The sequence below is a fragment of the Pan troglodytes genome, chromosome 7 (assembly GCF_028858775.2).
Source record: "Pan troglodytes isolate AG18354 chromosome 7, NHGRI_mPanTro3-v2.0_pri, whole genome shotgun sequence".
In the NCBI taxonomy this organism is placed as follows: domain Eukaryota; kingdom Metazoa; phylum Chordata; class Mammalia; order Primates; family Hominidae; genus Pan; species Pan troglodytes.
In genome coordinates this window covers 9,961,149-9,977,475 of record NC_072405.2, presented here as the reverse complement: position 1 = coordinate 9,977,475, position 16,327 = coordinate 9,961,149, and the positions used below count along the sequence as shown (strand labels likewise).

Sequence of the window (16,327 nt, the reverse complement as noted above, 5' to 3'; positions counted from 1 at the left end):
TAGAAATAATTGGCCTGTTGAAGGACAAGACAATAAGAAAATCACCTTTTAGATGATGTATATTGTATAAGGCTTTGCTGCCAAAAGATATGAGCCCAAGTTTATCTGAATTGGTATATCTGCAGCAGCAGTCAATTCCTATTGCTAATATACCCTATGGAAAGCAATCTACAACTGAAGGGAAAAGATCACATTAAAATGTGGGAAAGGCGGTGGATAAAGAAACACCAGAGCAGTTCTGCGCTTCCCTGGGACGATGCCTCTGACCAATAAGCTCAGCTAACAGATGCGAAGTTTCAAACTATCTCATTTGCTCAATACCTTCCATAGCTCTGGGCCCATGTGCTGTAGGTGAATACTTCTGAACAAATATATGGGGATTATCATCGCTTCTCGCTCTTCCAGGGTAGAGAGCATCTTACATTCATAACAAAATCCTCAAAGTTCCTTTGTTCTCACTCTCCCCAGAAAGCAGGCTTCTATCGTGTCTTATTTAGGAGCGAGGAGGAATGGAATCGCTCACAGAGGTGTCCCTAGTTTCTTGCTCAAAACCTCCTGCTTTCGCCGATAATGTGGGTGGTCTGGTCAGCTTGAAAATTAGCAAGTCGATCGTATAGTCTATATAGTATTATTATATAATAATGGGTTCGTAGAGAGAGGCTCACTTGTAAAGTCAGGGGCTATGGAAAATGGGGGATGGGTTTAGGGGATACCCTGAAATGTGTCAACCGGAGCTGAATGAAATCTTGTCCCACTGTCTCTAGCACCAGGAGGCTTTGCTATACATGAAGTATTTATTGCACACTGTGCTAAATATGGCTGAAAGAATCACGTTAACTCATTCAGCTCTCAGAGGAATACATGAAATCCGCACATCTACAAGAAACCAAGAGGACCGGAATGGCGATGGGAAGACAGATATTAGTGTCAGCCTCTTGCTCATGCAGCTGCAAGGACTTAAGGAAAGATTCAACAGCTTTAATCAAACTCTATTCTCTTCCTTGTGTGACAGAAAATAAATTGCATGACTGAAGGAACGATTGAGAATGAATGCCCACAAATGTTGTCCCAGTTACCTCCACACAGGGGGACAGCATAATTATGTCTTCACATCTTAGGTGTATCAGAACATTCTGTATCCATCCCCCTAGAGCCTTCTAGGCCATGCAATGCAACATTTGTTGAGCACCTACTATATCCTAAATGATGTGCTAGATACCATCAATACAATTATTCGTGTCTTTAAGTAGATAACTATGCAGACGACCAGAGGAGTTTGCTAGCTAGGAAGACTCACCCAATCTGCCGTGGCATCTGTCCATTGGACACAAAACTTGTTCTTGCAGAATGAGAGATTAACTGAACTCAAAAGAGTGGGCTTTTAAGTATCAAAAGCTTTTTTTGTATGTAGGTTCCACTTTCTTCTAATTTATCCCAAGGAAGAGAAGAAGAAATTAAAAACACCTCACATTTATTCATCATTCTCTGTATCCCAGATACTGTCTCTGGTCCACTAGATACCACGTCTGTTGCACAGCTTAAACAAATTCGTTGATGCATTTTAAACTCTTCAGGATTAATGTAGCCTTCATTTTTTAAACTTCTTGCCTTTTCCTAGAAAAATAGAAACAAACTTAATTTTAAAAACTGCTTTTTCAAATATATCTGATGAAGCAGGGGATGGAGGAGGAGGTTAATGGACCATCATTGGCATGTCATGTTGATTAGAAGTCCCTGGATCATCCCTAGCTTTCTGCCTGCTTTAGTTTTTTATTATTCCATTTTGTTTTGTTTTGTTTTATTTCAGAACTAAGATTCAATCTAGTACACAGAATTTATATGCATGTTATTAAAACAGGAAAAAACAATATTTCAAAGAGGACAGACTCATAAAGATGGTGAAGCTTCAGGAAGCAATGGCATAAAACTAAAAAACCTCAAGTTAAAAAAAAGCAGCTGAACAAAATTGCCAGGGATTCTTGCTGTTTACTGCAATATGGTCTGATTCTTACTGTGTGTGCTTTTTAAAATATTCTCACAAGAGTTGTAGGCTGTTGTATCTCACATAAGTGTGCTGTTGTCTTTGCATTCTTTTCCCAACTACTTCCTAAGATTCTCAAGTGTGTAATCTGGAGGACTCATTGAGTGTGACCCTGGTGCAGCACTTAGTTAATGGCACAAAACAGAGACCCCATCCCAAATTTTGAAACAGAGCCCCAGGTAAATCTGTGCTACTGTGAGGCGGAATTAGACACAGATTTCTACAACATCCACCTCACCCTTGGTAGCCTGCTTATTCTCAGGTTCAACCCTTCTCAGGATGAAGCTCTATCCAGCCCTGCAGTGCTTGTGATCAATTAGAAAACTCAGATTTAGGAGACTAAAGAAAATTCATTATACTAACCCAGTAACACTATCTTTGCATATAACATTAAAAAATAAATAAAAGAAGGTATCCCTTTTATTAGTAGTAGTATCTTTCTGGATGAAATAATTTATACAGTTGAAGATGTCATAAGAAGGAATGAAAACAAGCATCTTCAGGTTTATTTTGAGAATCACATTTTCCTACTCTCCTGGAGGCCCATATTTCCCTAGAGGAGCTTTCTTGGAAACTTTGTCCCCTGTTCTAAACTATGTGTCACTATGCCTAAGAGTTGAGCCAGTTCAGTGAGGGACCAGTTAGATTTACCAGGTCTCACGTCGTTTCAGGATGATTCACATACTGTTTCCCTGCTTTGTCTAATAATTTGTGTATTGCATGCAAACATTAAGATATTATTTTTTCTTTTCTTGTCATAATTTTATAGGATTGGGTGTTTAGACACATGTAAAACATGTGCCCAGATATGCTTATGTACATAAGCATAAAGAAAATTAAGAAAATATGGGGTTAGTGAATGTTCTGTTAGGGTAGAGGAATCAAAAAGGAAACAACCACAAAAACTTCACTAAAGAATCATTATGGGTTTAGTTGTACTAAAGTGTTAATGAAAAATGGGATATAATAACATATTCTCAAAATGTTAAAATAGTAAAATTTTAAAATGAAAGGAAATGTAAGCTAATGTTAAAATAGCTAAAATAGTTATTTTAATAACTGGGGAAGATAGGTTTTAGGAAAAATAGCTAAGGCATGCGGGGCTTAATACCTAGGTGATGGGTTGACAGGTGCAGCCAACCCCCATGGTACACATTTACCTATGGAACAAACCTGCACATCCTGCACATGTATGGCAGAACTTAACATAAATGAACCAATTGCAGTGATGTGACTTAACAAAGCTCCTCTTGGGCTTAAGGAAGTGGATGGGAGGGAGCTTGCCAAGAGCAGGAGGTTGGTGTGAGCCCAGGGACCCTGAGACTCCAGTCTCCCCGAAGCTGCCCTTATGCGCGCCGCTGGCAGGGTGTGTCCCCTGGCACAGAGGGAAACGGTGATGAACCCGCATCACTCTTGTGCTTAGGGAAGGCCCCTCTTATGGGGGCATTCATCCTCCGATTTTATGTTAACTTAAAAGTCATGTGTTCATTTCTCATAATGCAGTGTACATTCCTTACAGCAAAAATTGTGAGTTATATCCGAAGAGAAGTACTGTATCAATCATCTTTCAAAATAGTAGTGAATACGCTTTGATTTTTAGAAAAGGTATTGTAGATTTTATTGCATTTTATGTATTTCTTATATATATAGAAATATACTTCTTTATATATTTCTTATATATATTTATGTATATATTATATAGAAACAAATATATTTCTGTTTCTTATATACTTATATATTTCTTATTTTTATATATGATATATACACACATAAGCTTACATATAATTCCTATGGACTCTTTTATAACCTGCCTTTTTATGTAATCATATATCATGAAGAATTTTTCATGTCAAGAATTATCCTTATAAAATTAATACCTCTTTAATTAAAATTTTAATAGCTCATAGAGTTAACTTGCCTTTCTTCTTGACCTGCAAATGCTAAATGCCCTTAATATAAGCTGTTTATTATTTTATCAGTAAAATATGATAGAAAAATACATCCAAAGCCTGGAAATAATATAGTCGGAGAGACTATTAAGAATTAGTTCTAACTTTGCCTTAGGGCTGAGTTAAAATCAGTTAAGAGGGAATGTACTTGCAAGAGTCTCTGAAGTCAAGATGTAAATATCATGGTGTAGAGAATTTGCATATGCCACTTACTTGTGTTATTAGGTCGATGCAAAAGTAATTGCGGTTTTTGCTATTGCTGTAGCAAAAACCGCAATTACTTTTGCACCAAATTAATATTTCCTGCAATATTTTTCCTTTGCATTAGGCATATTTTCTTTGGTAAAAAATGAACTAGAGAGCCGGGCACGGTGGCTCACACCTGTAATCCCAGCACTTTGGGAGGCTGAGGCAGGCGAATCACGAGGTCAGGAGATCAAAACCATCCTGGCTAACAGAGTGAAAACCCGTCTCTACTAAAAATACAAAAAATTAGCTGAGCGTGGTGGTGGGCACCTGTAGACCCACCTACTCGGGAGACTGAGGCAGGAGAATGGTGTGAACCCGGGAGGCGTAGCTTGCGGTGAGCTGAGATCGCGCCATTGCACTCCAGCCTGGGTGAGCCAGAGTGAGACTCTGTCTCAAAAAAAAATAAAAAATAAATGAACTGGGGAAAATATTAATATCTGTGTAGGACTTAGAGGGAGTGTTGCTGAGTAGAGAAAACACAGTCTTAGGGATTGATCTGGTATGCGTTTGCACCCACACCACCTAGTCCTAGCTGCAGGTCTTACAGTTCATGCTCGACTTCCTGGGAGAACAGCAGTTTTCTTAGATGAAGAATCAAGGAAGTCGTAGCCACAGTACCCTCTTCATAGGTTTTTGAGAGCTCTAGATAAACCAATGCTTGGCCAAGTGCCTGGCAGACAGTGAGTCCTCAGGGAATCTGAATTTCCTCTTCAAAGTTTATATTATCGCAGGAAAGTCAGGCAATCAATTACAATTGTCAATTACAATAAATTATAACGTATTTCTTTTATCACACCTAAAAGCCAAAACTGTAGCTGTAACCTAGTTATCAGTTATTGATAAAAGATAAAAATATGTAACTTTCACATATTTGAAAATAGTCATTTTTTTAGTTGTTGTTACTGTGTTTTCCCTGTGGCCAGCAATCTTGTTTAATTTAATATTGGTTCATTCAGTTAGTGAACAAATCCAGAAATATGTATTGTATGCAATATACTGACTATTGCATAGTTAGTTGTATTTTTGTACTCTAAACTTTCTTTAATTTATTCTATTGAAAAGTTGTAAAAAATCATATTATTACATAATCATATTACAAAAAAATTTTTATGACTGCTTTTTAAAAATGTATTGAACTAATTTTTATGCCTTTTCCTGACTGCCCGAGAATTTACTTGGCTATTTTTACATTACAAAGCATAGTTTCTTGTTTAGTTTTTTTCTGTTCATGATCAAGTTTTTAATACACTTTAAAATAAACTAAGAAAGAAGAAGGAAAAGGAATGAACACCAAAAAGAAACTTAAACAGGGTTTAAGTTTTTAAAAAATAGCAAAATATGGAGAAAGTTTTCTCCTTCCCTGCCTTCCTTCCTTCCTTCCTTCCTTCCTTCCCCTCTCACTCCCTCCCTTCCTCCCTTCTTTCATGGAGAGTTTTCTCCCTCCCTCCCTCCCTCCCTCCGTCCCTCCCTCCCTTCTTTCCTTCCTTCCTTCATTCCTTCCTTCCTTCTTTCCTTCCTTCCTTCTTCCATGGAGACAGTTTTCTCCCTCCCTCCGTCTCTCCCCTTCCGCCTCCCCTTTCCCTTCCCCTTCCCCTTCCCTTCCCTTCCCTCCCCTCCCTCTTCCCTTCCCTCCTTCTTCCCTCCCCTCCCTTTCCCTTCCCTTCTTTCTTTTCTATCATAATATGCAAAGAATGTAGAAGGAGCAGTTCAGAAGCCACTGGGGCCTCCTGGAGCACATTTCCGGTTTCCTTGTAGAATAAATTGAAAGTACCAGACCCCTCCACCTGTTGCTCTGGACAGCTATTGTTAAGACAAGGCAACTTCTTAAGGCCTTGCCTGATTTCCCACTGAGCTCCTTGAGTGAAGCTGAGTCACCCTCTCCTATGACTTTCTTCCTTGTATGTCAATCAGTTGACAATGTTTGTTTGAACAGAGCCCTTTAAACTTTATCAGTTATACTTCATTGAAGATTTTTTTTAAGAAAACTAAAATTTCAGAAGAAAACTATAAGGAGTATTGCCTATATATTGCCTATGCATTGTGTAATTTAGTGACTTTGTATAGAACCTTTGTAAGGAAAGTGGTGAAGCAGTGTAGCAGTATCACACCACAGTCTCCTGCCTCACGTGGTGAAACAGTGTAGCAGTATCACACCACAGTCTCCTCCCTCACGTGGTGAAGCAGTGTAGCAGTATCACACCACAGTCTCCTCCCTCACTTGGTGAAACAGTGTAGCAGTATCACACCACAGTCTCCTCCCTCACGTGGTGAAACAGTGTAGCAGTATCACACCACAGTCTCCTGCCTCACGTGGTGAAACAGTGTAGCAGTATCACACCAGTCTCCTGCCTCGTGGTGAAACAGTGTAGCAGTATCACACCAGTCTCCTGCCTCACGTGGTGAAGCAGTGTAGCAGTATCACACCACAGTCTCCTCCCTCACGTGGTGAAGCAGTGTAGCAGTATCACACCACAGTCTCCTGCCTCACGTGGTGAAGCAGTGTAGCAGTATCACACCAGTCTCCTTCCTCACTTATATGTGGAAATATCATGTGTTTTGCGTGTTCCTGAACTAGGCAGAAGCTAGTGATACAGGCATGATGGGGCCACAGGATTCTTTTTGAAAACAAAATAAAGCTTTGAACATGGTATATTTCCAGTCTGCTTACAGAATTAAGGTTTCTATATTCTGTACACAATTTTTGTGACATAAAAATTGTGTCACAGTTTATATTGGGACATATATTTATTTTGAGTCGCTTTGAGGCCAATGATCGTCTTAAAATAATGGTTTTTCTGCCAAAATTTTAAGCTCAGGTCTGATTTGTTCCAGTATCTGTTCAGAGCTAACTGTTAACTTAAAATTCAAACTTAAAGAAGTTATACTTTAAAACATTTTCAATGTATTTTTTAAGTTGGGTATGTAAACCTCTTGTCCGGGTGATGGGTAGTCAAACGTGTTGGATTAAATACGTGCATAAATATGTGTGAGTTAAAAAACACCAACAGAATCTGAAGTCGATGGTGGTATAGACGATTGAAAAGTTTATTACCTCCAAACCCATGTGCTTTGCACGGGATGCTGGGCTTGTTGGGATTCCTGACTTCCTAGACCCAAAATTACCACTATGTGTCTCTGACAACTTCTATTTGCTCATCTTCGCTGGCCGTTCATCCAGCACTCATGAAGTAAAAGAATAAGGCCAGGCGCGGTGGCTCATGCCTGTAATCCCAGCACTTTGGGAGCCCAAGGTGGGTGGATCACGAGGTCAGGAGTTCAAGACCAGCCTGACCAATATGGTGAAACCCTGTCTGTACTAAAAATACAAAAATTAGCCAAGCATGGTGGCGGATGCCTGTAATCACAGCTATTCAGGAGGCTGAGACAGGAGAATCTCTTGAACCAGGGAGGCGGAGGTTGCAGTGAGCCAAGATCATGCCACTGCACTCCAGCCTGGGCAACAGAGCAAGACGTGGTCTCGGGGGAAAAAAAACAAAGTAAATAAATAGCCTCAACGCACAGGTTTCTTTAAATCCCATGCTCCTCCCAGCATCCTACCTCTCCCTCCTGTGCGTTTGCTCAGCTCCCGGTCACTATTGTTGAGGGTTGCCCCAGTGAGCGAAATTTGACAGACGTGGATCAGACGTTTCCTGTGAATCCGATTTGAGGCAGCGACATAAACGGATGGTCTCTCAGTGCACCTCCAAATGTATGGAAAGTTAGTTGCCTTTTATTCTCAGAATGTCACTCACAGCCATTTAAAAACAGAACTTGCACTAAGTTGGTTTTTTTTTTTTTCTTAGTAATTAACAGTTTTCTATTTGCTCAGGGAACAGGAGTTACCAGTTCATACTATAACAGTGTATTTCTGCCAATTTTGCTTAATATTAATTTTTAATTTCACATAAAAGCTTAGCCCATAGCATTTAGCTTTTAAAGTTTAATCTGACAGTTTCGATTTTACTTTTCCTTTTTGTGTAATAATTATATTGAAATTTAAAAACTAAGCTTTATTTCCATGGTTTGCCTTTCAAAATAAACACACATAAGAACAAATTTGGCCCCAGGCAGAGCTTCTACAAAAATAAGAAGTTAGGCACGACCTCGATCATAGTTGCTTATACTTTCTTTAAAAACTATTGTGCTTGTAGGAAAGAGTGCTGATGCCAAAGACTGGGAAGTGCTTTACTTTGGGTTACGATTAGATTTACAATTTTTTACCAAATTTTGGATATACAAGTGAAAGTCCACGGTTCTGCTCTAATCATCTCAGAGCCTTCAGGTAAAGCCTTATCTGTAATTATCGTTAAGTAATACATTTTAATGAATAAATAAATGAAGTTAAAAATATACAACAGAAAGACTGGGCGAGGTGGCTCACACCTGCAATCCCGGCCCTTTGGGAGGCTGAGGCAGGCGGATCACGAGGTCAGGAGATAGAGACCATCCTGGCTAATACAGTGAAACTCTGTCTCTACTAAAAATACAAAAAATTAGCCAGGCATGGTGGCGGGCACCTGTAGTCGCAGCTACTCGGGAGGCTGAGGCAGGAGAATGGCATGAACCCAGCAGGTGGAGCTTGCAGTGAGCCGAGATTGTGCCACTGCACTCCAGCCTTGGAGACAGAGCAAGACTCCATCTCAAAAAAAAAATATATGTATGTATATATATATATATCAGAAATAGATTCTGTTTAATATAAGAGCTGATTATGAAAAATTTTTCTGAGAACAACAGATGGAACTTGGAATTACATTATCTAATTAAAAAACAGTTGAAGTGTTCATGGTGTTTCCTCATCACATAACAGGCTGGAATCGAATAGATATGAATCCTGCAAAGTTATGTTAGGCGTCGTCTGCCCGAAGCGCCCAGCATCCGTGCCATGCAGAGGACACAAGACTCTTGTGTGATGCCCTGTTACTGCCCTTCAGCTTAGAGCCAAGCTGCCTAGAAGAGACCAGTGTGCAGACAGGTGGCTTCGTTTCTATTGATCAACAGCTGGAGAAGGAACCTGGGATGGGAATTATCACGTTTCTCTGTCATTAGGGAGATTTTCAGGAAAACACTGCCATTGCTTTGGGTTCTGGAAAGAAGCGAGGATGTGGAGCACACCTTGCTTCCTGTCCCCAAGAAGGGAATTAAAAGGGAAACAGCTGGTTAGTGAGCACATGGCAGGACAGGGCAGCTCCTGGAGGTGGAGCCGCGGTCAGAGTGCGGGTGCTTTGCTGAGACCTACTACGGTGTGAGGCATGCCACGGGAACAGTGATCCGTCATAGAGCTGGCAAAACTGCTCAAATAATTCACCATCAAATCTCAAAACACAGTGTTTTCAGGCTTCCTTCATCAGGCGATCAGTACGTTCACTTAACTGAGAATGGGGACATTACTGGATAGGAAGGACCTCCATGATCCTCAAGAAAGTTTGAAAAAGAATAAACAATAGGACCTTATGTTTATCCATATTTGCTTTTCGTTTGTTTGTTTGTTTTTTGAGACAGAGTCTCGCTCTGTCACCCAGGCTGGAGTGCAGTGGCATGATCTCGGCTCACTGCAGCTTCCGCATCCTGGGTTCAAGCAATTCTCCTGCCTCAGCCTCCTGAGTAGCTGGAATTACAGGCCCCTGCCACCACGCCTGGCTAATTTTTGTATTTTTAATAGAGATGGGGTTTCACCGTGTTGGCCAGGCTGGTCTCGAACTCCTGACCTCAAATGATCTGCGCACCTTGGCCTCCCAAAGTGCTGGGATTACAGGTGTGAGCCACCGCACCTGGCCTGTTACCCATATTCGTATGTCAACTTGAGCATCTTTAAGAAGACATCTCTGAGTAAGGAGTGTATATAGAGTAGAGAAAATAGCTTAATGAGTCACCTCTAGAATCCTATCAAGGGCTAAGATTTCCAGCTGGTCCTCTCCAGGAAAAAAGGATGGGGTGCAACTGGGATTCCTGTCACCAAGGAATGCTGATGCCTTTTATTATTATGCTATACCAGACATGTGTTCAGGAGTCCTGATTCTTATGTATTTCTAGTTCAATTGTCATTGTGACTTTGGACCTGTTATTGATCCTGGTATTAATTTCTTCTTTTACCTTTCCACATACCCAGCTTTTGCCACAGAACACAGCCTGTGTGTTCATTTGAACTTCTCCCTGCTGGGCTGAATGTATATAAGACATCATGTTCTCATTCCTCCCAGCTGACAAAATCCACGCTGAGCTGAATGTATATAAGACATCAGTGTTCTCATTCCTCCCAGCTGACAAAATCAGGTTCCATGTCAGGTTTTCACACTTGGAAATCAAGTCTTAGTGTATTAGGCATTAAGATGTTAAGATGATGTGCAGCCGTCTAGAGTGAGCCTCTTTATTTCTTTCTGACACATTACCCTATACTTAACAGCATGTCATGAACCAGGTCTGGAGTGGCTGCAGGTGGGGCTGACATATCTCCGCACCATGAACTTCACTGGCCATTTCTCCTTCTAGTTTACAAACCAATAGCTCACCTGTCACTCACATAAGCCTCTTTCCACCAGATCCCTGGATAGGAATTGTTCACATAGAAAATGAGAAAACAAATACAGATGGGAAAGGTGCTTGTGTGGATTGGTTGGTCACTAACAAACTCTTCTGGCAGATAAATTCTTCTCTGTACGGTAAAACACACCCATTTGCAACAATGGTATGGAAGTTCTATCATGGACAAATAAATCAAATTATTCCTGCCCCGTTTTTCCTCCAGCACATAGTTGCAGCTGTATCTCCTATTGGAGCCTCAGAATTAAATAGGAAGCAACATAAAAAAAGACTTCTGACTGCAACTCTATGTAGGACTGAAAAAGTGCATGAGAAGATTTAGAGTATTTGTATCCATGCTTCTTCCATTTTAGGATCCACTGAGTTTCCCCACGTGGGGCTCAAGGAATATTTATTGCTTTCAAACATTTTTTACTGCTCAAAATATTTTAAGGGTAGTGAACTAGGTAAAGGAAAGGGTAGGAACTTAGGGCTTAGCATTTTAATACACATCCTCCAAACAATTCTAATGCAATGTAAGGTTGCAAAATGATTTACAAGAAAGAGGGGTTTATTGTCTCCTACGCACCTCTTTCCATGGCAAGAGTGACCCTTAAAGAGAATTTTAGTCCTTAGTTTCAGAGCAAGGTTATGAAACTCACATATTGTAAATCCCCCTTCACCAGCCGTGGTGGAACTCAGAGAACATTTGGTTCTCTGCCTGCAAGGAGAAGGGTGTGAATGGATCCTCTTGTTAGTGCACCAATAAATAAATCTCTGCCAGTGAACCTTTAAGAGAGGCTTGGCCAAAGAGAAGATGAAAATGATAAGGAGGAGGAGAAAGAGAGGAGGAGAAAGAGAAGGAAGAGAGGGATGGAAGAAGAGGAGGAGGAGGAAGAAAAGGAGGAGGAGAGGACAAGGAGGTGGAGGAGGAGAAGAAGGAAGAGGAGGAGGAAGAAAGGACATAGAGGTGGAGGAGGAAATGGAGGAGGAGGAGGAGGAGGAGAAATGGTGGCATCAGCTCAATCTGGCCTTTGGCATCCCGGGGCCATTTGGTTTCTCTCGGGCATCCTAGTGGGAGATGGTCAAAGTCTTCCACTCATTTCTCCTAAGTGGCTTTCTCTGCTTTGATTACAAACACAGTTTGAAATTATTTTTGGACAGTCTCCTAAGAGCAACATAAGCACAAACATAAACACAGAAATATCTTTAGTGTTCCAGCCGGGGACTGTCCGTCTACTTATGAAAGTATGGCATGGGGGAGCTGATTCCATCTCTTATGCTTGATGTAAGAATGGGACGATGTGGGTGTCTTCCAGGTTATACAAATAATCACATTTTCAAGTTAATTAGAATTTCTCACATTAGGTAATTCCTGCTATTTCAGAGATTTGGTTACAATTGTATTGCAGATACATGCCCTGTAGGGGCATGTACATGCCTTAAAAATTATTTGCCCGAACTTCACACATGGCTTTTTGTTTGTTTTGGCTTTTTTGATTCAAAAGAACTCAAGACTTTCTTCTATAAACTCAGGGGTGTTTTAGGAAGCACAGAACATTATTCTACTGCACTAAAAGGGAACACTGTAAGCCTTGATTCTGCCCTCTGCCTCCCTTTTTTGAATAGAGAAGAAATAAAACGCACAGTTTGGGTACAGGGTTTGTCTTCAGCTTCTGGGACTCATGATGTGCAGAGGCCGCCCGAGATTCATTTGCACAGTGCTTTTCTGAGCCAGAAATATCTGAAGAGACTGTGGCCTCTGGAACAGCTGCCTCATTCACTGGTGGGGTGGGTCAAAGCATGAGGTAATCAGAGTTCTTTCTTTTCCTCTGCACCTGCAAAAGCACATCGCTAATTCCCTCACAGACGCTAACAGGCATTCAGGCTAATGCCTTTCAGAGGAACCAGAGCATGTCCCACATGCCGCAGAAGACTGCCTCACCACCGGGCCTGTTTCTAAAAGGAGAAGAGGCCTAAGTCAGAGGCTGGCTTGATTTGCATTTCTGTTAGGTGTTGATGGAATAATTGTCATTTTTAGTTGCGTTCTACATAGAGCAAAATTATTTTAGGCACACATATTAAAGCACTAATGCAAGTAGGTGTGTATGTGTGTTGGGGGGTAATTAACTGCTGTGCCACAGACTGTTCTAAAACACCACACTTGAGTAAAAATATTTAAACGAACCTCAGCTAGTTCTATTTGACCATTATTAGAACACAAAAACTTAACCAAGGAAACTAATTTCAGAATTTACGTTGAATAAACGTTACTAGGAAATAGAGGAAATTAGCCTCACATGAAAATTGCTATCATGGTCGACCAGTTCTTGACACCTCTTGAAAAAGAGTGGCCCAAAGCGGAGAATTCATCTTGAGAGTGGAATTTCATGAGCCTCAGCCATCATGTTGTCAGTTTCTGAACTTTCTAAAATGATGAGGAATTCGCCTTCATTTCTGATCTCTTTTGTTGTTATTTCTAGCTGTTTCTAAATGGTGTGTGAAATGTTTTATTTTCTAGTGGTGAACTGTTCCGATCCAGGCTTTGTGGAAAATGCCATTCGTCACGGGCAACAGAACTTCCCTGAGAGTTTTGAGTATGGAATGAGTGTCCTGTACCATTGCAAGAAGGGATTTTACTTGCTGGGATCTTCAGCCTTGACCTGTATGGCAAATGGCTTATGGGACCGATCCCTGCCCAAGTGTTTGGGTAAGTCAGGGTTATTCCCAATTTCTGTGCACAGACCCCTGCAAGGTCACCATCAGCAGAAAATTCCGTAAGTATATTTAAAAGGCACTGAATTTTAATTCCTTCTGTCCTCCCATCACCAATTGTAGGAGTTTTTATGATAGCTGTAGATAGAGTGGCCAGAAATCACCAAATACAACTTCAGCAAATTTGAAGGGTCGGGGGATGCTGGTATGCTCAGGAGAAATGACCCAGGTTATTGGATGCCACTTGGACCATGATGCCTTTATCTGTTTTTCTCATGGCTTGCCTTCAGCCTCAGCCTACCAGGTAGGCCTGGTCCACACAGCTCAGACATGGCAGCCAGGACCTCCCCGCCAGGCGTCTTACTCTCGCTCAGCCCAGGTGGGCGAAGTGCTCTGGTGTGGAGTTTCTGTCTGTTGACCTGGCATCTATGGCCAAAGAAGGGAGTGCTGTGAGACCTGATTGGGTTTTGTGAGCATTCCTGGTACAGTCCATGGTGACTACAATAAAAACCTCATATCCTTTGGGTATATACCCAGTAGTGGGATTGCTGGGTCAAATGGTATTTCTTATTCTAGGTCTTTGAGGAATCACTACACTGTCTTCCAAAATGATTCAACTAATTTACATTCCACCAACAGTGTAAAATCATTCCTATTTCTGCACAGCCTCGCCAGCATCTGTTGTTTCTTGACTTTTTAATAATTGCCATTCTGACAGGCATGAGATGGTATCTCATTGTAGTTTTGATTTGCATTTCCCTTATGATCAGTGATGTTGAGCTTTTTTCATATGTTTACTGGCCACATAAATGTCTTCTTTGAGAAGTGTCTGTTCATGTCCTTTGCCCACTTTTTAATGGGGTTGTTTTTTTCTTGTAAATTTGTTTAAGTTCCTTGTAGATTCTGGATATTAGACCTTTGTCAGATGGATAGATTGCAACAATTTTCATCCATTCTGTTGGTTGTGTGTTCACTCTGAGGATAGTTTCTTTTGCAGTGCTAAAGCTCTTTAGTTTAGTTAGATCCCATGATACATGCATGCGTATGTTCACTGCAGCACTATTCACAATAACAACACATGGAATCAACCCAAGTGCCCATCAGTAAAACACTGAGTAAAGAAAATGTGGTACATACACACCATGGAACATGATGCAGCCATAAAAAAGAATGAGATTCTGTCCTTTGCAGAGACATGGATGGAGCTTGGAAGCCATTATCCTCTGCAAACTAATGCAGGAACAGAAAACTAAACACCACAAATTGTCACTTATAAGTAGGAGCTGAACACATAGACACAGGGAGAGGAACAACACTCACTAAGGCCTGTCAGTAGGGCAGGCAGAGGGAGAGCATCAGGATAAATAGCTAATGCATGTGGGGCTTAGTACCTAGGTGATGGATTGATAGGTGCAGTAAACCACCATGGCACACATTTCCCTGCGTAAGAAACCTGCACATCCTGCACATGCATCCCAGAACTTAAATAAAAATAAAAAATAAATAAATGAATAAAGTTGTTATTAAATCTTTTTTTCTTTCTTTCTTTTTTTTTTTTTAAAAAAACCCTCATATCCTGATAGTAATTGGCTTGTGAATTGAATCTTTAAATCAGGGGAAGGGATATGGCTCTGGAAAATGGATATGCTCTTCTGGGCAGAGAAAATTATAGACGATCGTTATGGCCCCTCTTACAGCCTTATTGTCAGTGTATTTTAGACCATGAAGATTAGTAAGAATATATCACTTTACCCAAATAGCCAAAGTCTTATTTTCTTTCACTTGAAAAAAAAAAATCAGATTGGCTGTGAGCTAAAAGAGAATCATGTCTTAAGATCGTAGTCTGAAGATTTAGGAAAAGGTGTTACTCTCTTTAGTCTTTTTGAAATTAGGCAGAAGGAAAGCAATCCTTAAAATCAAAATCTGATCTTTGTCCTATGCATTTTACATCCATAAAGAAAGTGGAGGCCAGGTGCGGTGACTCACACCTGTAATCCCAGCATTTTGGGAGGCCAGGGAAGGTGGATCTCTTGAGGCCAGGAGTTCTAGATCAACTTGGACAACCTAGCCAGACTCCATGTCTATAAAAAATAAAATAAAAACTAGTGGGGCATGGTGGCACATGCCTATAGTCCCAGCACATTGGGAGGCTGAGGTGAGAGGATCACTTGAGGCCAGGAGTTACGATTGCACCACTGCACTCCAGGCTGGCCAGCAAACAAATCCCCATCTCTAAAAAAATAAAAATAGAAATGAGGAGGGAAATGGCACTTACATTATGAATCGGATCTACCACACACACAATAAAAGGGATAATGCCTCTTGCCTTTTCAGTTTTAGCATTGTGAAGTGTATTTTGAGAATGGGTTAGTGTTGCAGATTTTTGTTTTCTCCAAGTGAGTTTCCCTCACATTCCTCTAATCTACACAGAAACTCATCTCAATTTCTAACTTCAACAATTCAATTAATTCCTGTGGAGAACGACAGTGGTAACTTTCAAAAAAATTCTCAGCCTTTTGTAACAAAAAATGCATCTGTAAATGTGTTACAGTCTTCAAATTATGTCTGCATTCTCATCTTCCTTGCCTTCACACATGGGAATTTTTCATAGAAATTGGTTTAGTTTTGTTTTTGTCTTTCCCAGAACATTTCTTTTATGTCTCCCCTGGCTTGTGTGAGACTTCCATTTGGTTTTGTACTGATGCTGATGTGCTTCAAGTCTCCAGGAGCTGGGGTTTAGCTGGCTCTCCTTTTCCGGGGTGGCCAGTTCACTCCGCTTGGTGTCATTAACAGTTGGAATTGTCGTCACTTTGGGAATCCAAAGATCTCAGGGTGCCTTTGCATTTCCATGCTC

At 40.8% G+C, this 16,327-nt stretch overlaps 1 protein-coding gene across 3 annotated transcripts in view; it reads left to right on the top strand.

The window, feature by feature from the left end:
• CSMD1 (CUB and Sushi multiple domains 1) overlaps positions 1–16,327 on the top strand; it is a 2,064,385-nt gene that overhangs the window by 2,010,496 nt on the left and 37,562 nt on the right. For all 3 annotated transcript variants that reach the window (XM_054657204.2, XM_016960221.4, XM_054657205.2), the window contains one exon: positions 13,280–13,468. In XM_054657204.2, the coding sequence (XP_054513179.1) occupies positions 13,280–13,468 (189 nt within the window). The remainder of the gene's footprint in view (positions 1–13,279; positions 13,469–16,327) is intronic.